General features: G+C 36.3%; 1 protein-coding gene across 2 annotated transcripts in view; it reads left to right on the top strand.

Moving 5' to 3' along the window:
• The window catches only part of NEDD1 (NEDD1 gamma-tubulin ring complex targeting factor), a 55,004-nt gene extending 32,743 nt beyond the window's left edge, over positions 1–22,261 (top strand). For both annotated transcript variants that reach the window (XM_004381245.3, XM_023735736.1), the window contains exons 7-15: positions 1,373–1,574; positions 1,950–2,145; positions 7,129–7,257; positions 9,618–9,665; positions 10,551–10,753; positions 11,885–12,041; positions 13,168–13,324; positions 20,497–20,563; positions 20,970–22,261. In XM_004381245.3, coding sequence (XP_004381302.1) covers positions 1,373–1,574; positions 1,950–2,145; positions 7,129–7,257; positions 9,618–9,665; positions 10,551–10,753; positions 11,885–12,041; positions 13,168–13,324; positions 20,497–20,563; positions 20,970–21,074 — 1,264 coding nt within the window. In that variant the 3' untranslated portion in view covers positions 21,075–22,261. The remainder of the gene's footprint in view (positions 1–1,372; positions 1,575–1,949; positions 2,146–7,128; positions 7,258–9,617; positions 9,666–10,550; positions 10,754–11,884; positions 12,042–13,167; positions 13,325–20,496; positions 20,564–20,969) is intronic.
• Positions 22,262–24,359: the final 2,098 nt, after the last annotated feature.

The raw sequence follows: 24,359 nt of genomic DNA on the forward strand, positions 1-24,359 counted from the left end.
TTCTTTTTCAAAATATAACTAAATGGGTATATTTTTAAAGCAATATCATTAATTTGATTTAAAATTAATTCATTATCTAGAGCAGGGTTTTTAAACGATTGACATTTTGGGCTGGATCATTCTTTGCTGTAGGGGCTATTCTAGGCACTGTAGGATATTCAGCAGTATCTCTGGCCTCTACCCACTAGATGCCAGTAGCATCATATCCGGTTTTGACAACCTGACTTTCTCCAAACATTGCCAAATGTCCCCTGGAGGGCAGAATTGCCCCCAGTTAAGAACCAACTGATTAAGAGCTGTTGTTGTTGTTGGGTGCCATTGATTCTGACTCATAGTGGCCCCATATAACACGTTGGAACTGCCCGATAGGATTTTCTATGCTGTAATCTTTATGGAAGCAAACTGCCAGGTCTTTCTCTTGTGGACCAGCTGGGTCGGTTCGAACCGCCTGCCTTTTGGTAGTAGCTGAGTAACTGTTCCACCACCAGGGCTCCTTGATTTAGAGCTCAGGGTACATACTCTTCTAAGCATCTGACCCCATTACGCCTTCTTTCTTCTTAGAGATCTAGGTATGTGTGCCTAGCTAAAACACAGCTACAAGAGTGCTATAGTTGTATTCAAGATGCCTAACAATCGCTAAAGTTCACGTGGAAGAAAATGGAAATGTTACTACTAGGGGAGGTCCTACTGTCTGCCCTTGTTATAATGCTAGAGTTTTTACTGTTGCTTATTTCAGTTTTTTTCTCTTTGAAATAAATTACTGAGAACCTAAGAGTCAAGCATCCATTCCTCACTTGTATCAGACAACAGCAAAGAGCTCAGCTTCGCCAGATCAGTATCTATACTTCTGTATTAGCGTCCTCAGAGAATCAAGCCAGGTGGATTCTGTTCTTAGCTTCTTGGTCAAGGGATGCACAACTAAGAACAAAGTAGCAGCTGCTCCCCTGTGAAAGGTCACAATTCTCTGGAGGCCTACACAGTTCAATAAAAGGAGCGGGATACTCAGAGCCGCCTTAACCCGGAGGCTAGAGCACTTGTTTGTGGAGTGACATGCGGGTGGAGTAACATGCAAGAATTCTGTCACATTCACTGCCAAACTAACAATAATTACGCACAGAAATTGGTGCTGCTTCTAGAAGGTGTAGAAATGTACCTATTGGAAGTGAGTAGAAAAATAGGATGGGTATCCAGCAATTCTTTTGCGTGCCATTTTATTAGAAATATCTCTAAGTCAAAATTTAAAATTCTGGGTTGTGCATGTTATATGCCCAATTCTAAGTGACTTTGGTTTCGGTATACCGTTATTTACATGTCATATAAGCTTATATACCTGTATACAATCAATACATATACTGTGTTCTCTTTTCCAAAGGCTAGTGAAAACTTTAGTGGCCGATGCCCCTCTGACTGCGGTAGATTTCATGCCTGATGGAGCCACTTTGGCTATTGGATCTTCCCGTGGGAAAATATATCAGTATGACTTAAGGATGTTGAAATCACCAGTAAAAACCATCAGTGCTCACAAGACATCTGTGCAATGTATAGCATTTCAGTACTCTGTTGTTCTTTCTAAGGTGAGTTATATTTTTGGCATTTTTGATTTTATTAGAGAAATGTAGCCTTTGGATATGTAAGTTATGTATTGTTCATTGAACACATTTTGGTTTTGTTTCATAATTATTTTTATGTGAGTATTTTAAATAATTTTGATGTGAAGTCATATTAATCCTTAGTTTTAAAACTATTACATTTAATTCTCCTGTTTCTCTCTTAAATACTTTAAAAGATTTTTTTTTGGTTTAGAGAGAAACTCTCAGATCCATCGGCAAGTTTAAGATTTATAAGGGAAACAATATGTATTTTTTAATCTAATAGGGAATTTATAAAATATTAATATATAGTATGGGACATCAGTAACCTGAGCTTTTCAATATTCCATTACATTTCAGTCAAGTTTAAATAAAGGCTGTTCAAATAAGTCCATGGCAGTGAACAAACGAACTGTTAATGTGAGTAGTACCAGTGGAGGAGTTCAGAATTCTGGAATTGTCAGAGAAGCAACCACCACTTCTGTTGCCACAGTTCTTCCGCAGCCCATGACAACAGTTGTGGGGAAAGGAACAGTTGCGGTTCAAGACAAAGCAGGTAAATGTTGCATATCTATGAGATTTAGTTTTTTTTTTTTCTCCCAAATCTATATAGTTAGCACTTTTTCTTCAAGAACCTACAACTCAAATTTACATGAGTATTTAAGGCAAAATTATTAGTAGATATCATAGACCGAGTTAAAATTTTAACTTTAGGTATAAAGTTAAAAAAAAAAAAAAAGTTAATGAAAGGCACTTCACTTATTCTGTTTAGCTCAACTTCTGTTGTGATAAATACTGATTTTCTTTATTAAAAGCGAAAAATGCCAACACAGAAATTCTTAATATTGCCACAGACTGGAATGACTTCCCACTGAGTCTTCAGACTATCAAAGAATATGAAGATTTGATGCTGGCATTATAATTTGATCTCCAAGTTAAAACAAAAAAAAGCTATTAATGACTCCTTTTATTTCATATTTCAGAATGGAAAATAAGCCAAATGAGTAAATGAATATTTTTAAGCACCCAATAGTGCCTGGCACATAGTAAGCAGTCTGTTAGTAGTTTGTTAAGTAAAGACAAATTTAAGTTTCAATTTTTTAAGATTTCTTCTATTCTGATAATCATATTGATGAAACAGTTATGAAGAATTCATTTAGACTTTGTGAAAGTGAAATACAATAAGCTTCCCCATACTTAGTGTAGAAAATACTCTTTGCCCACATTAAAGATCATATTCTGTCAATTTCTGAAAATCTTTTTGTTTTTATTTTAAAAAGTTATGCTGTACTGTCAACTTGCAACAGATATTTTTAAAAGCTTACGTGGTATACCAGTATGTTTCCAAAATGTTCTGCTCATTAGATATGTATGTATCTGTGTCTTTTTTAACTTTCAGGACAAGTCTCTTAGACAAAAATGCTTTTTCAGTATGAGTTTACTGTTTCTAAGTAGAAGCAGAACTTTAATTTCTTGGCATTGATAGTATGAAATAGTAACTAGCAACAACAATTCTAATATTCTACAATTTCATGGAGCCCGTGATAATTTCCTTTAAATTTCCCATGTATATCTCTTATCATCCTTACTTACCAGTCATTGCGTATTATATGGAAAGATAATTGGGTCCTTACTTAAGAACTCTTAGAAACAAATATCATTGCTATTTAAAATAAATTCTTTTTGAAATATAACTGAGTAATGTTTGCCAGGATGTTGGATTAGCTGTATTATGAAAATCGCCACTTTCAAAAATTATTTTATTAATAACTTTTCAAAAATTAAACAAAGTAAAGATTTTTCTCATTTAATGTAAGCTTTTTGAAACTTTACTGTTGTTCATTTATTATTATTTTTTTCCTAAGGAGGCTCATGTTTAACAATGACAGCATTAATTAGGAACTGAAAGACGGGTCTGCAGGGTCACTGATTAATGATAACTCTTGGCTGATTAGCAAAATTTCTGGCAAAATGAGTGCTTGTTCTGCCCCTACAACAGTTAAAAATTTTTGTTTATTAATTTTATTTTGAAATAATTGCAAATTTACAGAAAAGTTGTAAGAATAATACAAAGGACTCCTGAGCTCCAGGTGAAAGGAGAGGAAATTTCTTTATTTGTAACAACTTAACTTATGGTGTAAATACACTTTAATGATGGTGATGCACAAATGCTTCAGTCATAGTTTAATTTCGGGTATTAGTAGAAAAGTTTATTTCATTAGCCAGGCTTGCACATTTTTAGATGTAAAAACTGTTCTTTGTTTTCTTCCCAGGCTTTTCAGTTTTCATTTGGGACTAAGATGCTGAATAAAACACTTTTTAAAACATAATACATAACATGCTCTAATCCATGATGCCAAACTTTCATAAAATCTCTTGAATCTGTAGAACCCAGACCCTAACCAAAATGAACAAGAAGCTACTAAGCCTGCAGAGTTCCTCTTACAAGGTCCCTGGCCTAAAGCCACACCTTATATACCATCAGAGAAAATAAACTGCTGCGTGCCTCTTAATTGTTGTCTACTATACTTTTCTTTATGAGCTTGGTATTCTGGTTTTCTTCCTCTTAGTAAACTAGAGAGAGGCTAGTGTAGCTGTTTGAGGTTGATGATGCTGAGGGCAATGTTAAGCTCCCACTGTTAGTGAAGGAAAAAGACAAGGAGAAGTTGGGGAAGGGAACAAATGTTTATTGATTCGATGCATCTGTCAGTTTGTCTTACTGGGGGGGCTTGCGTGTTGCTGTGATGCTGGAAGCTATGCCACTGATATTCAATACCAGCAGGGTAAGTCATGGAGAACAGGTTTCAGCTGAGCTTCCAGACTAAGACAGACTAGGAGGAAGGACCCAACAGTCTACTGAAAAGAATTAGCCAGGGAAAACCTTATGAATAGCAGCAGAACATTGTCTGATATAGTGCTGGAAGATGAGCCTCTCAGGTTGGAAGGCACTCAAAATATGACTGGAGAAGAGCTGCCTCCTCAAAGGAGAGTTGACCGTAATGACGTGGATGGAGTCAAGCTTTCAGGACCTTCAGATGCTGATGTGGCACAACTCAAAATGAGAAGAAACAACTGCAAACATCTATTAATTAAAACACAGAATTTACGAAGTATGAATCTAGGAAAATTGGAAGTTGTCAAAAATGAAATGAAACACATAAACATCGATATCCTAGGCATTAGTGAGCTGAAATGGACTGGTATTGGCCATTTTGAATTGGACAGTCATATGGTCTACTATGCGAGGAATGACAACATGAAGAATGCTGTTGCATTCATCGTCAAAAAGAACATTTCAAGATCTATCTTGAAGTACAACGCTGTCAGTGATAGGATAATATCGATATGCCTACAAGGAAGACCAGTTAATAAGACTGTTATTCAAATTTATGCACCAACTACTAAGGCCAAAGATGAAGAAATTGAAGATTTTTATCAACTTCTTCAGTCTGAAATTGATTGAACATAACAGTCAGGATGCATTGATAATTACTGGAGATTGGAATGCAATAGTTGGAAACAAGAAGGAGGATCGATAATTGGAAAATATGGCCTTGGTGATAGAAACAATGCTGGAGATCGCATGATACAATTTTGCAAGACCAGTGACTCCTTCATTGCAAATACCTTTTTTCACCAACATAAACGGCAACTATACACATGGACCTCATTGGATGGAATACACAGGAATCAAATTGACTACATCTGTGGAAAGAGATGATAGAAAAGCTCAATATCAGTCAGAACAAGGCCAGGGACCGACTGCGGAACAGAGCATCAATGCACATATGCAAGTTCAAGTTGAAACTGAAGAAAATTTGAACAAGTCCATGAGAGCCAAAGTATGACCTTGAGTATATCCCACCTGAATTTAGAGACCATCTCAAAAATAGATTTGATGCTTTGAACACTAATGACCGACGACCAGATGAGTTGTGGAATGACATCAAGGACATCATACATGAAGAAAGCAAGAGGTCATTAAAGAGACAGAAAAGAAAGAAAAGACCAAAATGGATGTCAGAAAGACTGTGAAACTTGCTCTTGAACATCGAGTAGCTAAAGCAAAAGGAAGAAATGATCGAGTAAAAGAACTGAACAGACGATTTCAAAGGGCGGCTTTTTGATAAGACAAAGTAAAGATTATAGTGACACGTGCAAAGACCTGGAGATAGAAAACCAAAAAGGAAGAACGCACTCTGCATTTCTCAAGCTGAAAGAACTGAAGAAAGAATTCAAGCCTCTAGTTGCCATATTGAAGGATTCTACGGGGAACATACTAAATGATGCAGAAGTATCAAAAGAAGATGAAAGGAATACATACATAGCGTCATGGTACCAAAAAGAATTGATTGATGTTCAGCCATTTCAAGAGGTAGCATATGATCAGGAACTGATGGTACTGAAGGAAGAAGTCCAAGCTGTACTGAAGACATTGGTGAAAAACAAGGCTCCAGGAATTGATGGAATACCGATTGAGATGTTTCAGCAAATGGATGCAGCACTGGAAGTGCTCACTCGTCTCTGCCAAGAAATTTGGAAGACAGCTACCTGGCCAACCGACTGGAAGAGATCCATATTTATGCCTATTTCAAAGAAAGGTGATCCAACTAAATTCAGAAATTATCGAACGGTATCGTTAGTATCACACGCAAGTAAAATTTTGCTGAAGATCATTCAAAAGCAGTTGCAGCAGTATGTCGACAGGGAACTGCCAGAAATCCAAGCCGGATTCAGAAGAGGATTTGGAACAAGGGATATCATTGCTGATGTGAGATGGATCCTGGCTGAAAGCAGAGAATACTGGGTGGGCTTAAACATAACAAGGATTTTGAGGATGGTGAAGGATCCGGCAGTGTTTCTTTCATTCTGTTGTGCATGGAGTCGCTATGAGTTGGAGCTGACTTGATGGCACCTTGACAACAACTACAACATATATTAAGCATTGTGGTATATGCTTAAAAAGTCATATATGCTATGACTTTTTTTTTTAATCGTTTGTGGATGATCACAGGGTGAACCGCTCAGTAACAAAAGTAAGTCGTATTCTGTATACTTTAAGAGGGCAGCAAACTGTATAAAATGTAGAAAACTTCCATTAAAATGGCTAAAATAAGGTATTGCTGTAAGAACAAGTTACTTGAGAAACTCTTCATTCCATGAAAGAGCTTCTGAGCAGTACAAACATTGAACATGCTCAGCTACTAACGGAAAGGTTGCAGGTTCAAATCTACCCTGTGGTGCCTCGAAAGAAAGGCCTGTTAACAATCAGCCATCGAAAACCCTATAGAGCACAGTTCTACCTGGATACATATGGGGTTACCACGAGTTGGAATCAACTCAGTGGCAATTGGTGGTCAGTATGTAAAAATGCTTGTTAAATGAGGTATTGTTATATTCTGCTTCTTTTCCTGAGTGTTCATGGTTAACATTCCTAACCATATGGGTAATGCTTGCATTTATTTTTAGATCCTAGCTTCTGATGATAAAATTCATTTAGATATAATAACACTCATTTTTCATGTCTAATTCCTATAAGGTTTGCCTCGAAACATAAACACAGATACTTTATCTAAGGAAACAGACAGTGGAAAAAATCAAGATTTCTCCAGCTTTGATGATACTGGGAAAAGTAGTTTAGGTGACATGTTCTCACCTATTAGAGATGGTAAGTCTGTTCAGATTGGAGGCTTATGTTCTGTTGCTGGTAGTCGTTACTTTTTTATTCTGGCTAAAAGATACGGGTAATAGCTCCACTGTAGCACAATTCATGACAGTTTCTTTGTTGTGTCAATCCCTGAGGTAGTATCTCTTCCTTTGCCCTGAGTGCAGAGTTATGTCACTTAGATATTTCAGATGTTATTCCAAAATATATACTGGTGATTTTCACATAGGAACTATGCAGATAGCTCTCAAGTTAGTATTTTAATTTCCACAAAAGTTTCTTAAAGGAAGTTTTACCTCCGTAGGTAATCTTTTACTTATATTTACTTCTAAATAAATCTTAAAATCTTAAGTGTTTTGATAGGCAAAAAGAAAAAATATTCGTATTTAAAAAAATTGTTTCTTTGGTTATTAGCGTGTAATTAGTATTTATTAAATGTTTTCATGGAGAAGTATGACTAAGTGATAGAATGTCTCAGTTTTTACACTAACTCATTTTTTTTTTTTTTTTTAATTGTCATTGCCGGTAACTATTGCCTTTAGGGGGTAAATACCTCTGCTAGTTTGATAAATAGAAACAGTATATATCATTATTCATGCTACATGAACTAGATACGTTGTTGGGCTGTTTTTTTTTGGTACTTACTGTTCATACTGTTTTCCTTAGTGGGATAGTCTCACTGTTAATAGCATTATTACCAACAATATGGGATACATTTCTAGAGGGTAACTTGACAAAGATAATATATTCATGCTTTTTGGCCTGTTGATTCTGTTTCTACAAATTTACCTTAAGAAAATAATTGGAGAAGCCCGCAGAGATTTGTGCATTAATTGCTGTTTTAACTTAGAATAATAAAAGACTAGATAGAATCTAAATGCCAACATTAGCAGGATGTTTAAGTTGTTATATCCATTCATGATCTTTTACAGTGTCATTTTTTACTTAAAATTGTCTGTTTTCCAAGTTTTCTGCAATTACTTTCATAATCAGAAATAATAAATACACATGTGATGGTACAGAATGATTATTGAAGGATTAATGATTCTGCCTTACTCTGCCCTGAAAATGACTACTTAATTGCCAGGTTAAATGTCCCCTTCTTCCATCTAATGGAAGAAGGATTTTTTTCTCTCAGAATGAAGAGGTGAAACTACATAATTAAAGAGTAAAGACAGAGAGTTTGTGGGTGAAAGAGAGATAAGTGGCTTGGGCTGGTGTTGAGAAAGATTTCAAGGTTAGTACTGAGTTTGGGAGCTTTGGTCTGTGAGACCCCCTGGAGCACATGGTGAATTGAAGAATGTACTAAAGGGCTTTTTAGAAGTGTTTGGTTTATAAATTAAATCTTCTTTAATGGTGTTGAAGGGAAGTGAATAAAGGATAGAAATTCCTTTTTTAATTACTTTTGCTGTATTTAAAAATGTGATCAGAATTTGAGCCGTATGCCTCTGCACTCATTAGTATCTCATATTATTAATAAGAAAAAACAGATACTAATATATAGTACTGGTTTTCATTGTAAATAGATTTGTCTTTTAATCTCAAGAATGCAAATTTATGAAGGTAAAAGGCTGAATCTTGTGCCTCAATTTCTTCATTTTTTAAATAAGAATACCACAGCTTTTGTCAAGAGGATAAATAACTTCTAAAAGTGTATTTGTCTATATACATGCACACATACATGTAGATAGATAGCTATGTGATAGTCATATTAATATGATAATCTTATATGTTTATTGAGCACTAGACTTTCTGGTGAATTTTTTATTGATGACTTTTGTCCATTTTTCTGTTAATCTGTTAAGGTTTAGTTAAATAATTTTTCGTGTTAATTGCTACTTGAATAATACTGTGGTATCGAAACATTCTTATACATATTCTACCATTGAAATAAATATTAATAAAATCTTACTTTTTTTATAAGAATGTACTACTTATAAAATATTTTTACATTATTTCAATTGATCCTCAAAACAAACTCATGAGATGGTCAGGTCCTTATCCCTTTTTTATAGATACAGAAACTAAAGCTTAATTGCTTTAAAGACTTGTCCAAAATCACAAAGCTATTAAGTGGTATAGAAAACTAGATTACAGGTCTGCCGAGCCTATTCTAGGGCTTTTTTTCCTGTGCCTTGCTGCTTCATTAAATGAATGTTACTGTAGAATTTTTTTTTTCATATTTACTGCTATGTGTGAAGCTAAAAGAATGAAAGGGGGAAGTTTAGCTTTAATCTCACTCATACTTTCATTCTTATTAAAATCTTTAGTCTCTGAACCCTTTGGGTAATGAATAGGAAATGTAAGCTACTATGGCTTCTTTCTCACCATTTTTAAAATACGATTTTTTAATTGTATTTTAGATGCTGTAGTTAACAAGGGAGGCGAAGATCCCATAGTCAAAGGAGATGGTAAGAACTACTGAGAGGTATTTTTATGAAAATTATAAGGGATATCAAGTTATCTGTTGCTGTGTAAAACATTACCCCAACACTTCAAGGCTTAAAACAACAATCAGTGTATTACCACATAATTTTTGTGGATTAGGAATCCAGGCACGACTTAATTGGGTACCTGTGCCTTCAGGTCTCTCTCAGTGCTTCAGTAGGGGTGGCAACCAGAGCTGCTGATATCTCAGAGCTGAGCAAGGATCCGATTACTAGCTCATTCATATGGCCGTTGGCTGGAAGTTTCACTTCCTTGCCACATGGACCTCTTCATAGGGTAACTGGCTCCCCTTAGGGGAAGTCAGCAAGAGAATGAAAGAGGGCACCAAGATGGAAGGCACAGTATTTTTGTATCCTAATCTTGGAAGTGACATCCTATCACCTCTGTTAGAAGCAAGGTACTAGGTCCAACCCATATTCAAAAGGAGGGGATTACACAGGGGCGTGGAAAGCAGAAGGCAAGGGTCATTAGGAGCCATCTGAGAGACTGCCTACAAAGATATATTCCACCGTTATATACTAAGTTAACAATTTTCATTTATCAAAACCTAAAACATTCATTTTGTTTATTGTTTTTGAAGTATTTTCATATACAACATCTCATTTAAGCCTGACCAATCTGGGAGATGGTTGTCATCATTCACATTTACAGATAGGAAAGTTTTATGATTTTTGCTAAAGAGTACACATCAACTAAGGGGTAAGGGCAGGGAAATGAACCAGCCTTCTGAATCCAAATCCCATGTTTTTCTGCCATATTAATGTGCCTAATTATTACATGCTTTTCTTAAATATTCAAGGTTGAGGGACATCATGTGCAAATGCAATTTTTTTCTCCTCTTTTTTTAGGGCTCGATTTTCTACCACAGTTGAACTCAGTTTTTCCTCCAAGAAAAAATCCAGTCACTTCAGGCACTGCTGTATTACATTCTAGTCCTCTTAATGTCTTTATGGGATCTCCAGGGAAGGAAGAAAATGAAAATCATGATCTGACAGCTGAGTCTAAGAAAATGTATCTAGGAAAACAAGAACCTAAAGACTCCTGCAAACAGGTATCTGACTGACAATGGCACTGAAATCTTGTGCAACTAGCAGGTATGATGGAGCTCATCACTAGAGAGTATAGCTGGCAGTAGATGTGTCCTGATTATTTACAGCGCTGTCTACTCACTAGGTAGACAAAAACCAAAAACCCACTGCTGTTAAGTCGATTCTGACTCATAGCAGCCCTGTAGGACAGAGTACAACTGCCCCACAGGGTTTCCAAGGCTGTAATGTTTACAGAAGCAGACTGCCACATCTTCCTCCCACAGAGCTGGTGGGCTCGAACCGTTGATCTGGTTAGCAGCCAAGCCGTTAACCACTTTGCCACCAAGGCTCCTCACTAGGTAGACAAATACTTTTAAATCATGATGTGTAACTTATTAATGGCTAAAGGATACTTCTGAAGTTTACCATTGGGTATGTTGAAGGTAACAGCAGATGTAAACATATATATGTATATATATTTTTCTAAAACAAGATTCTTGATTTATTTGTCTATGCAGGAACACCTGAATTCTTTTAGAATGTATTTCCCATTCAGCATAAAGCACCAAATTGGTAGTTAAGTCATTTGCACTAGGTCTGATATCAAATTGATAGCACTAAGAATGGAATTCGTCATCACTACCGTCTGATATAATACCGTTATCCAATATAGAATTTGATTTCTTTTGTAAGGGCTCAAAATGATCAAATATTACCAGGAAGGGCTCTGTAGTAACAGACAAATCTGTTAGGTATGTAGTATGGTTTTTTTTTTTTTTTTCGTATTTAGTTTTTAGAATCATATTGAAAAGATATTCAAGAAGTACAAAAATGTTTTTTGATATTTATTTTCCAAATATTTCAGACTAGTTTCCATGAGTGGGGATTTTTTTCTGCCAGTGATTTCTGTTTTAAATGATATTCAATAGCAGATGCTTAGAAAATGAGCTTTTCCTTATATTATCATCAAGATTATTTTTCATTAGTAAACGATTTATTTTGCCATTAGAGTTTTTTTCTTCTTCTGTATCGCTTCGTTTCTTCCTTTTCTCCCTTGGCCCTACTAGGGAGGGGGAGGGGGGATGTAGTTACAAATTAACATGGGAAAAGCCAGAAATTATATATTAAAGTGATTGTTTATTTTAAATGTAAAGTTTGCAAAGTTGATCTCCTCCGGTGCTGAATCTGGAAATTTAAATACCTCTCCATCATCTAACCAAGCAAGAAGTCCTGAGAAATTTGAAAAGCTAGAGAAGGAAATAGAAACCCAATTGATATATGAACCCCCTATCAATGGATCCTCTACCCCAAGTAAGTACATAAAACTTCCTGACATTTGAAAGTGTTATGTTGAAAAGTTCTACGATTATTGAACTTGAAATGGATAAATAAATGGAATAATCATAGACTGAAAATGTTTGAAGTTTATGGACACTTCTCTAGTGTGACTCTCTTCCTAGAAGACAAGGAAATAAATATGAGTAGTTAAATTCAGCCACATTGTTTTAATACTCTTTCTGTGTGAATTTCATCACTACCTGATACTCCCCAGTCTTGATCTAATATGGTATGGATAGAATTATAATGTAATACCCTTTAAGTAGGGGTAGTTAACTATGAAGTAAGGAGCCCTGGTGGCACAGTAGTTAAGTGCTTGGCTGCTAACTAAAAGGTCAGTGGTTTGAGCCCACCAGCTGTTTTGAGGGAGAAAGATGTGGCAATCTGCTTCCATAAAGTTAACAGCCTTGGAAACCCTGTGGGGCAATTCTCCTCTGTTCTGTAGGGTCGCTATGAGTTGGGAATCGACTCGAAGGCAGTGGGTTTGGTTTTGGTTTTAACTAACAAATACTTCATTTTAAGTTTCTCCCCTACATTAAAGTTATACCTTTAGAGTTTATGCCATAGACCCATAAAAACTTGATCACATTTAAAGGGATTTTAGGTTCAGCTATAAGAATTATGTATACAAAGCAACTCTTTGTATAGAAGCAACTGTTTTCTATAGATATCTCTTTAAGGCTTCTGTGGGTATACTGCAATCATTTAAACTCTAGCTCTTTGCCTGTAGCAGTACTTTACTCCTGGATTCCTTCCATTTTGTTTTTAATAGTCTTGGTATATCTAGTTTGTGCTGCAGCTTGTCACATTCATCTTTTATAAGAGGAAATGGTTCAGAGCTTCTTCAAGATTAATCCCTCTGTCATATATTATTGCATTAGACAGTTGACAGTTTATATGTATAGATAAATGACTATTAGAAATAATATCATAGAAAGTTTCTAAGATTTGTATTCCAGACAGTGAATTTTTCTAAATGTCACAGAAACACTGTTGTTTGCCAGTTTTCTAAGTGTTCTCATGCCAAATCTTATTTAGCAATGTTTGATGTCTCTTATTCCAAGTTGACTATTAATATTTTCTCCATTCTTTGTTTCAGATCCAAACATAGCATCCTCTGTCACTGCTGGAGTTGCCAGTTCACTGTCAGGAAAAATAGCTGATACCATTGGAAATAATCGGCCAAATGCACCATTGACATCTGTTCAAATCCATTTTATTCAGAACATGATACAGGAAACCCTGGATGATTTCAGGTAGTCTTTCTATCTAGACCTTAACGGGTTTTTTTTTTTTTTAATAGACGTAAAATCAGAACTATAAGTAATGTTTGGTGGTTACTGCTTTTGCCTATGTTCTAGTGTCTGTAAAACCCTAGAAAACCTGAAGCATTTTGTTGCTCATGATGTACTGTGTTTATTGCTTATGAGTCAGGAAAAAGCACATTCACCTGGGGTAATTATTAGGTAACTTGGCAGGGGCAGTCCAGCAGGTAGGCTGCTGTTGTGGATTTTTTGATTATCAGGACATGGACAGATTCTGGAACTCTCAAATGGGGTTCTTAAGTAGAATACTTACAGATTATCTATTAATTCCTTCTTAAAATATGTTGCATTATGTATTATATATAGCATACCAAAGAGCCCTGGTGGCACAGTGTTTAAGAGCTCGACTGCTAACCAAAAGGCTAGCAGTTGGAATCCACCAGCTGCTCCTTGGAAACCCTATGGGGCAGTTCTGCTGTTCCTATAGGGTCACTATGAGTTGGAATCAACTCAATGGCAATGAGTTTTGTTTTTTTTGGTATTCTATAGATCTCATAAACCAAACCCAACAGGACCACCAGGGCTCTTTGGTATGCTATATATAATATAAAATGTAACATATTTTAAGAAGAAATGCTGAATATTTGCAGATAAAATACACTGGCACATAAGTCTTAATTTAAAAGACTTCTTGCCTGGATCTATCCTTGTGTTTCTCGTTTTTTGAATTTTGAACACTATATGAATATGTTCTTCCAGAATGCTGCTTCCTTTTACTAATCAGCTCAATAAATTTTGAAGCTTTTTTCCAGTATTATAATCTTTTGTGTTTTTTCCTTTCTAACCTATAAACAAAAAACCAATCCCACTGCCGTCGAGTTACTTCTGACTCATTAGCCACCCAACAGGGTTTCCAAGGCTATAAATCTTTACCAAAGCAGCTGCCACATTTTTCTCCCAGAGATCAGCTAGTGGGTTCAAACCGCCACCTTTCGGTTAGCAGCCGAGCACTTTAACCACTGCACCACCAGGGCTCCTTTTTCTAACCTGTAGTCACTTAATATTCTAGTTCAGATTCGAATAATCATGATCAGGATTGTTGGAGAATATGTGCAGTTTTTCTTGGTGCACTTTTTTTAAATGTTAAAAGTGTTTTAAAATACATCTTAAAATGCTAAAAATATTTTTTTTAAATCATCATTTTGACATGTACAGTATACCTAGTGTACGTACCAGGTGCTGAGGATACAAAAATGAATGATCTGCCCACAAAAGCCTTACAGTTTCATTGGGATAAGTACAGTCTGTTGTGCTATAGTATGTGTTTCTCTAATGTGAATGAACTTATTTGTGACTGGTATAACAAGGGCAGTGATGACATGATGATGAGGAAGTTTTGTTGGTTCATGTAACAGCAGCCAAAACAAAGTACAGTAACATGGCTAAATGCAGCCAGCTACGTATCAGTATCCATCTCTCCCTATTCATTTTCTCTTAACTTGGTTTGTCTGTGTGCTCTGTTAGAAGTACTTTGTAACTTTGGGCATTTTGCCCTTACCTCCATAATTTGAGAGATCCAATCTTTCCTTCTGTCTTCTATCCCCCTTCATGAAGTCACCATCACTTTTTTTAAGGTTGAAGTCTTAAATTATTCAGTATTTATTTGCTAGACTTTTACCATGTCTGTAACCGTGCTGGTATTTTTATTAGGATTTAATTGTATTCATTAGCGCTCTGTATACAAAGTTGTATAAATTTTGAGTGGTCTGCCCCAACTTATTTTCTCCTAAGTCCTGTTATTTTCAATACACGATTTTTAAAACTATGAGGTTTTTCAGGAATGCATGTGTATATATGGCAGAATAACAGAAATGTCTGGATACAACTGATTATGATACAGCTTGAACAGAGTGATGTTGGAAATACAGAAAGGAAGCATTTTGTCTGCTGGCACAGATTTAGAAAGCTGTCACAGAAGAAATTTTATTTTACACTGAAAGTGCGGGAACAGCATGAGCAGATTGTAAGTTTTGGGGGTGGCTGCAGAGAGAAGGAACCGTGGCAAGAGATGAGGCCAGAAAGGTAGTTATGAAGGCCTTAACACATATGTAGTAGAGAGACATCAAAGCACAGAAATGACGCGGTGAGAACTGTTTATTCATTTGTTCAACAAGCATGTGAGCATCAGTTCAGCACTGGCTTCAGATAATCTGAGGACAGCAGGATGAGAACCTTCCCTGCAGCAAGAGTTGGAATCTGAGTGTCAGGGAGACTCTGGAATCTTTATGTGCTTTCCAGCCCAGATGCCAGCATTTTGGGTTGCTGGAGAGTGTGTACATACCTTTTGCTCTCTAGTTTGGCTGCTGGCTTTGCATGCCTCAGGAGAGGGGTCTCACCCCTCTCCCGCCCTGGAGGGTTATAGCAGTATGTGTAGTGAAGGCCTGCAGTGCCTCTGGGGAGTTTGTCTTTTTTCTTCTGCCCTGCCCTCAGTCTTCAGCCTGCCCGGCATGCCTGTGCCTCATGGGATGGGGGCCTCAGCTCTTCTGCTCCTCCCTCAACCATAGGCAGCCTCTGCTGTGGACTCAGTAGGGCCCGTAGCGGCTCAGAGGATTTCTGTTTAAGTTCACCTGCCGGCACTCTGCCTTTAGGAGGCCTGCACAGCTGTGTCTTAAGAGGGGGGAAGCTGAGGGGCTGTGAAGGGGCTTTCTCAGCCAAAGAGGGTGGTTGCCTCCTTCTCCATGAGGGCCTGGGGTGGATTAACCTCGCTTCTCTCCTGCCCTGAGCCTTCACCGGGCTTTATGCATCTACTCCTTAAGGGGTCTTTCTCAGCTCTCCTGATTTTCCACATAACCATTCAGTGAAAGCTCTGTGGGGAAAAGTCAATGGGTGAATGCAGACTCTTTGTGGCTAGGACTCTTTGGGATTCTAAGCTTCCATGACAGTCTTCACTTGCCCTTTAAAAATCTGTAGTAATTTCAGCTAGTTTCTCCTTAGCGTATCAGTGTCAGCTTTCTCCTCCCACTGCTCTGTTAAGGATCAAAGCACCCATGGGTGTCTCTTCTCCCAGCAGGGGCTCGTCATTTTATGGATTTTAGTTCACTTGGGTTTCTTCGCACTCTCAGCTCTCTGATGAAATTTAAAACCCTGTGATTTTATCTGGCTTTTTCTCATTATTAGGATTGGAGAGATTATATCCTAAGCTGAAGTCTATGACTTTGTTTCTGTTGTCGTTCAGAGAAGATTTAAGTTTCTTCCGGCAAGCAAATCTTGATCCTGTAATTGCTGGGTTTCAGGCTTTGTTAGGGCTAGTTTGTTTTTTTCTTTCCAGTTTGTCTTTATTCCTGTGGTTTAGTCCTAGCTCTTCTGGAGTATCAGCTGAATGCGTGAAGTATTCACTAGGCCTTTTTACTTTGGTGGATCCTGAACTTTAACCTCTGTTTCACCAGCACCTATAAGGCTGCCAAAATACCTTCTCTGCTCTTTACCAAAAAAAAAAATTCAAACCCGTAGACGTCAAGTTGATTCTGACTTATAGTGACCCTCTGCCCTTTAGCTGCTACTTTTATGTTTGGTTTGCTGCAGTCTAACTCAGCGCAGGCATTGCTTTATTGTTGTTGTTACGTGCCTGAGGTATTGCTTAGGAGTTAATAAATGTCTCTTGGGGAAATTGCACAGTTTGTTGCTAACTTTCCTCTTCAGGATCTTAACATTGAACCTGCCTAGTGAGATCGTCACAGCCGCAGGCTACTGCCTTCACCTCAGCCTTTTTTCCCCACACTGTGAAATCTGCGTATCTCCCAGGAGAAAAAGCAGAGGCGAACATGGGACTTAACCTCGGTAGACTTCCGTTCTTGATAAGACCATGGCTTCTAAGCCCTGGCTACTTTGATGGTTCTCTGATGCTTTCAAATGGCTTTTTTTTTTTCAAATAGAACTTTTACCATGACTGAAAAGAGAAGAGAAAAAATAATTTTAAAAAATACGTTTATAATTGCAACCGAAAAAATAAGATACTTAGGAATAGATGTAACCAAAGATAGTGAACATCTTTAATAAAAACATTTTTTTAAAATTTATTAAAAGACATTAACACTTAAATAAGTGGAAGGATATCATAAAGATGTCAGTTCCAAATTGATCTGTAGATTGAATGTAATTCTAGTCAAAATCCCAACAGGATTTTTTGGAAGAACATGATGTGATGATTTCAAAATGTATATAGAAGAAAAAAGATCCATGAATAACTGAAACACTCCAGAGAAGAATAAGGTTGTCTGTCAGATGGATAAACTTAATTATTAAGGTATAATTAAGATAGTGTTACATTGATACAGGGTGGGCAAATTGACCAAAGGAATCAAATAGCCCATAAAGAAATTATGCATATATGGAAACTTGATATATCAGAGAAGTAACATTGCAGATCTGTGTGCAAAAGATGGCATAATCAATAAATAATGATCAAATAAATGTGCTGTACATTTGGTTATCCATGTAAAAAAAATCTCTATTCCATGCTATTAAAAAAATCAGTTCCATCTATATAGAGTAAAAGCTTAAATGTAGTAAGATTTAGACATACGAGAATATATTTATGACTTCAGGATATGGAAGTTTTTAAACATAAAATACTAACTAAAAAAACGATAAATTTGACTGCATTATTAGGTTAGTAAATTTGAGCACATTAATAAGAACTGCTCGTCACAAAACACCATTAACAAGGTGAAAGGACAAGCAATTATCTGTAATACTCGTAATCAAGAAAGGATTAGAGTATATAAAGAAGTCTTATAAATGAATAAGAAAAAGTATAAAAATAGTTAAAAGACATGAATAGGCATTTCACAGAAGGGGAATGATGTATGAGTAGAAGAAAAGATGCTCAACCTCATAATTAATCACAACTGAAAATGCAATGAGATGCCATATCACACCCATTAGACGGGAAAAAATTGTAAAAAGTCAGTACAAGTCTTGGTGAGGATGTATAGCAAGAGGAACTCTGTTATACTGATGATGGGCATGTCCATTGATACTACCACTTTGGAAAACAATTTACATTGTTGTGTAAAACTGAACAAGCATATACCTGGCTCATCTTCTTTCCAGCATACTCCTGGATATATCACCTAAGTCAACAAATGTGCATTGGGAGATATATACAAGACTGTTTATAACAACACTGTAGTAATAAAATTTGAAACAATCCTGATGTCAATTGACAGGAGAATGGATGGGTGATGTTGTTGTAGGTTCTGTTTAGTTGGTTCTGACTCATAACGACCCTATGTACAACATAACAAAACACTACTGGGTCCTAAGCCATCCTCACAATCATTGCTATGCTTGAGCCCATTGTTGTAGCTGCTGTGTTAATCCATCTCGTTGAGGGTTTTCCTCTCTTTCACTGACCATAAACTTCACCAAGCATGATGTCCTTCTCCAGGGAATGATCCTTCCTGGTAACATGTACCAAAGTACCTGAGGTGAAGCCTCGCCATCCTTGCTTCTAAGGAGCATTCTGGCTGTACTTCTTCCAAGACAGATTTGTTCGTTCTTCTGGTAATCCATGGTATATTCAATATTCTTCGCCAACACCATTGTTCAAAGACATCAATTCTTCTTCGATGTTCCTAATTCATGGTCCAGCTTTTGCATGCATACGACGTGGTTGAAAACACCATGGCTTGGGTCAGGTGCACCTTCAGCTGTGTAAATCAGTGCATTACAAATACAACATGAATCTTTTTTTTTTTTTTTTTAATTGTACTTTAGATGAAGGTTTACAGACAAATAGTTTCTTATTAAACAGTCAGTACACATACTGTTTTATAACGTTGGTTAAGAACCCCACGACGTGTCAACACTCTCTCTTCTTGAACTCGAGGACCTTTTTTTTTTGGTGAAAATATACATAGCCAAAGTTACACCATTTCAAAAGTTTCTACATGTACAATTCAGTGACATCGATTACATTCTTCCAGCTGTGCTGCTATTCTTACTATGCTTTTCCAAATTATTCCATCACCATTATCTTCAACTCACTGTCCCCTAGGCTTCCCATCAAACCTTTTGAGTTGCTTTTGTCAATTTGATCTCACATAGATAATTTTTTTTTTTTAACAACATGAATCTTGAAAATGTAAAATTGAAATTTTTTAAAAAATGTAAGCTGCCAAAGACTGCATAGGGTATGGTACTCTTTGTAATGCTCAAAAGCAAGCACAACTAAATATATTGACTACAGATTATATGTTACACAACTGTATTTTAAAAAAGACATTTCTTTGCTAAACAAAATTTAGGGGAATGGTGACCTCTTGGGCTTCCCATAAGAGTTGTGATGGAATCACCAATGGTTTTGGTAATATTCTAGCTCATAAGTTGTGTGTGAGTGTTCCTTTTACTGTTATACTTTGTAATTTTCATATATGGTTTTATAAGCATGGATTATTTCATTTTGTTCATTAAGCCATTTTATAACTACCCAAATAGCCCATTTTCATTCTACTGGAAATATATACATATATAAAACATAGATAATCAAATGATCTTTGTAACCTAATGAATTATCTGTTTCTGCTTGTAATATAAGCCTGTGTCTTTCCTTAATGATAATTTATATATAAGGGAGTATTAGTGTAGTGGGGATTCTGGAGGTGCACAGCTTGGGTTTATATCCCAGTTCCACCATTTACTGGCTGTGTGACTTTGGACAAGTTTTAACCATCTGTGGCTCATTTACTTCGTTGGTGAAATGGAGGTAATAATTGTACCTAGTACTGAAGATTAAATGAGTTCTTACATTTAAAATGTTCAGAAACGGTGCCTTAAAAAAAAAAAAACAAACAAACCCTGTTGCCACTGAGTTGATTCTGGTTCATAGCGACCCTATAGGACAGAGTAGAACTGCCCCATAGGGTTTCCAATGAACAGCTGGTGAATTCAAACTGCTGACCTTTTGGTTAGCAGCCATAGCTCTTAACCACTGTGCCATCAGGGTTTCTTGAAAATAAATGTCAGGTGTTATTTTTACTACGTATAGTGATTATTTACATCCAATAATTTGGAACAATGAAAAATGTTTAGCTAGTTTCTTAAATGATCTAGAATTAGTTAAGCTGTTACAGTTCTAACAAGTATTTTACATTCTTCCCTAGAGAGGCATGCCATCGGGACATTGTGAATTTGCAAGTGGAGATGATTAAACAGTTCCATATGCAGTTGGTATGTGTGACATTGTAATTTAAATAAGTGTAGAGTTGTGTGGATCTTATAAATCCATTAAAGGGGAATGCATTTTTTACTTAGTTGTTATATCTAGTTGCCAAGCTAAGTAAATAGGGGAGTTCTTGGAAACATAATAAATAAAATAGATATTAATTGCTCATCCTTCTTTTTAACCTTTGATAGTTAAGGCTGCTTTTTCACAGCTTTTTTTTTTTTTTTTTAAATATATAAATCTCACCAATGATTTTTTATTTATATTAACAAAGTTGTTAGGGCAGTTAAGTGTACGAAATACACTTAGCTAGTTAATTGAACATGAGATAAATGATAGCTGAAAGTATGTAGAACATAGCTTGCCAGATAAATACCAGTAATTTAACAAAGATTTTTCCCCCTTTTCTAGAATGAGATGCACTCTTTGCTAGAAAGATATTCAGTGAATGAAGGGTTAGTGGCTGAAATTGAAAGACTACGAGAAGAAAACAAAAGACTACGTGCTCACTACTGAAATTTCAGTGGATACCTTCATATTTTGTAATTTGGGATGTTTCTGGCAACACAAAACTGCGTGAAGCAGCATTGTTTTTATGACTTCTGGAAAATTTTGTTTTCATATAGAAGGGTGATGATGGGCTTTCACACGGATTGCTATTTCACCTTCTCTGACTATTAAAAATATTTGTATTTTTATATTAGAACCAGTGCACAATATGTCATCTGCCTAATAGGAAAGTCAACAGGATCTTTATTTTCTGAAAGCTTTAGCTATACACCAAGTGCCCTTTTTCATAAGAAGAAAAGTGTGCATAAAAAAATTGGTTATATATGCTTTCTAATCACCTTTTTTTTTAACAGATATATTTTTGATTGACAAATTGCCTTTCAGATTTTTTTTGGGTGTATGAAAATTAAAGAGTTTGATATGTCTTCTATTTTTATGGAGAAAGTAATTTTAAAATGGCACTTGGAGTTTCTAAGCAATTGACTAATAAAACAGGGTCAATGAGTAATTGTTTTGTTAACCTGATGAAGTCAAGTATGACTATTATTTATTGTACATTTGACAAGACAATTTTTGGAATTTTTAATCGCACAGATTGAATTATATCTATTGCACATATGTTAGTGTATTGTATTTCTGACATCTCTTTACTCCTAGTTGAGTATTTTTTTGTTAAGTTCACTTTACCTATGAAAATCCTTTAAGGGCTTTTAAGACTCAACCAGAGCTGCATATCTGCTGATTATCTCATAAATTAATAATATGCAAATTATACTGTAACATTTCAATCAACACGATTCATCTTATAACCATTGAAAACTTCATATTGGATATTAAATATTACAGTATTGCCATTTTTTCTCCCAAATGTGAAGTGTGGATTGTTTGGTTTGTAGTTTCTATCATTAACATTCTCTTATTCTTTGTGTGCTATGTGTACTATTTTTGTATTTACTGGCCTTAGCATAGAATTATTTTGAAAAGTTAATTATCAAAAGAATTTTCATCTCTTTTACAGTGGGTGGATGTATACACCTACCTGCTGTGACCTGCAGTTTCAGTGGTATAAGATTAGGAGGGCTACTGGCTTCCTTACCTTCTTTGTCCCAAAGATTTAAGCTATGTACATTGTATACAGTGCTCATGTCCAGTTTTGACTTCTGAGCTGAAAATATTTACTAAAAAAAAAAAAATTTAGCTAGCTTACTAACTATGGTTTTCCAAAGTAATGGAAAATTTTAAGGCTATATTTAATAACTAAACATACTAATAATTATTAAAGATTCCCAGTTGGCTCAGAGAATGCATTTGTATTAAAGCATAAAGGGGTGCTAATGTAATCCTTTTCCTGGCAGATTATAAAAGTATTATGACTTGTAACAAGTTTACTTATGTATCATTATTGAACAGGTTTAGAAGGCATAAATATTAGTGTGTTTTGCCTACATGCTGTATTCAAATCTATTAATATTTTACTGGTGTCTTTTTTCTATGAATGCACATAATATGTACTAAAAGGGATGGGATAAATAAAACAACTTTAGTAAATTTATAGATGGATCGTTTTTGTTATGAAATTTAAAAGCTAAATTAAGTACAAAAAATAAAATTTTATACGGTAAAATGGGAGACTTGAAATTGGACTTTTACCTCTGGCCAAGATGAAATAATAGATATTGAACTTAGCTTTCTACTTTAAATTAAAAAAAAAGACAACTAGTTTTCAGATATTGAACATCAAGTGGCACAGGACATAAATCACTGAGAGAAGGAAATAAATGGGATCCAAGAAGCCAACAAACACTAAGGCAGATGATAATAAAATTTCTTAACACTAGGAACAAAGGAAAATTCTTAAAAGCAGCCAGAGAAAAAAGACAGAGGAACAGTGATACAAATTTTGCAGACAAGTGGTACAACATCTTTAAAGCACTGAAAGAAAAAACTTAGAATTCTGTACCCAATGAAAATATCTTTAAACAACAAAAGTGAAATAACTTGCAGACCTAGAACTGCCGAGAGAATTCAACACAAGCAGACTTCACCATTAACAGGAAATGTTAATGAATGCTTTTGATCAGAAGGAAAATGATATCAAATAGAAATCTGCATCTATGCAAAGGAATGAAGAGCATCAGAAATGGTAAATATGTGAGCAAACGTAAAAGGTGTTTTTTTCTTATTTTAAATTTTCTTTAAAAAGATAATTGAATATTTAAAGCAAAAATGGTAAGGTACACCCACACCTCATTTTTTGGCTGTCTTGTTCTGACGTTTTGCATTATGACAGTAGTAAAAAAATCTGCTGTTTTGCACTTTAAGGAGGAGCCCATGTGAGAGGAGGAGGAGGAAGGCAAAGTATGTGAGAGGAATGAGGCCATGCAGGCTGCTGGTGATTGGTATTACCCAGGTCGGGCAGAGGAGCCAGCCTGGGCCCGTGCTGAGTGTCTGGCATGCAAGAGACGGGGGCACAGGAGTCAGGCGAGGGGCTCAGAGCCTCTTCCAAAGAGGTCTCCCTGCCACCTCTGCAGCCTTAGCCTGGCCCAACTAGCCAGGCTTCACCTGCCCACAGGCCTGGGAGCCAGCCTCTGGGGCCAGTGGAGCAGGAAGGTGGAAAGACAAAGGCACAGGAGTCCATGCGGAGGCCTGGAGCGTGGCCAGGTGAATGTGGGCCCTGTTGCTTCAGAGGCATCAGGCAACCCCCAACCACGACCACCCAAATCCCCTGTAGGCTCCCCCGTAGTGGGGAAGGCATGATGGGGAAGAGGGTCCGCCATGCCACATGCATTATGAGACACACCAGGGTCATGGGCCTGACTCACATAACACCAATTTTTGCATAATGACCTGGTCTAAGGTTCTGATGCTTACTGTCTTCTAAGACAAAAACCAAACTAAACCAGTTGCACTTTTTTATTAACTGTGACTTCAGAGAGCGGAACATGTATACATGACGTTTTTCTTTTTTTCAATTTTTTTTTTTATTCTGCTTTAGGTGAAGGTTTACAGAACAAATAGTTTCTCATTACACAGTACACATATTGTTTTGTGACATTGGTTAACAAACCCACAACGTGTCAACACTCTCCCTTCTTGACCTTGGAAGACCTTTTTTCTTTTTTGGTGAAAATATATGTAGCAAAAGATAAATCATTTCAAAAATTTCTACATGTACAATTCACTGACATCGATTACATTCTTCCAGTTGTGCTGCTATTCTCACTATCCTTTTCCAAATTATTCCATCACCATTATCTTCAACTCACTGCCCCCTGGGCTTCCCATAAAACC

The sequence above is a fragment of the Trichechus manatus genome, unplaced genomic scaffold, assembly GCF_000243295.1.
Source record: "Trichechus manatus latirostris isolate Lorelei unplaced genomic scaffold, TriManLat1.0 scaffold00081, whole genome shotgun sequence".
Taxonomy (NCBI): domain Eukaryota; kingdom Metazoa; phylum Chordata; class Mammalia; order Sirenia; family Trichechidae; genus Trichechus; species Trichechus manatus.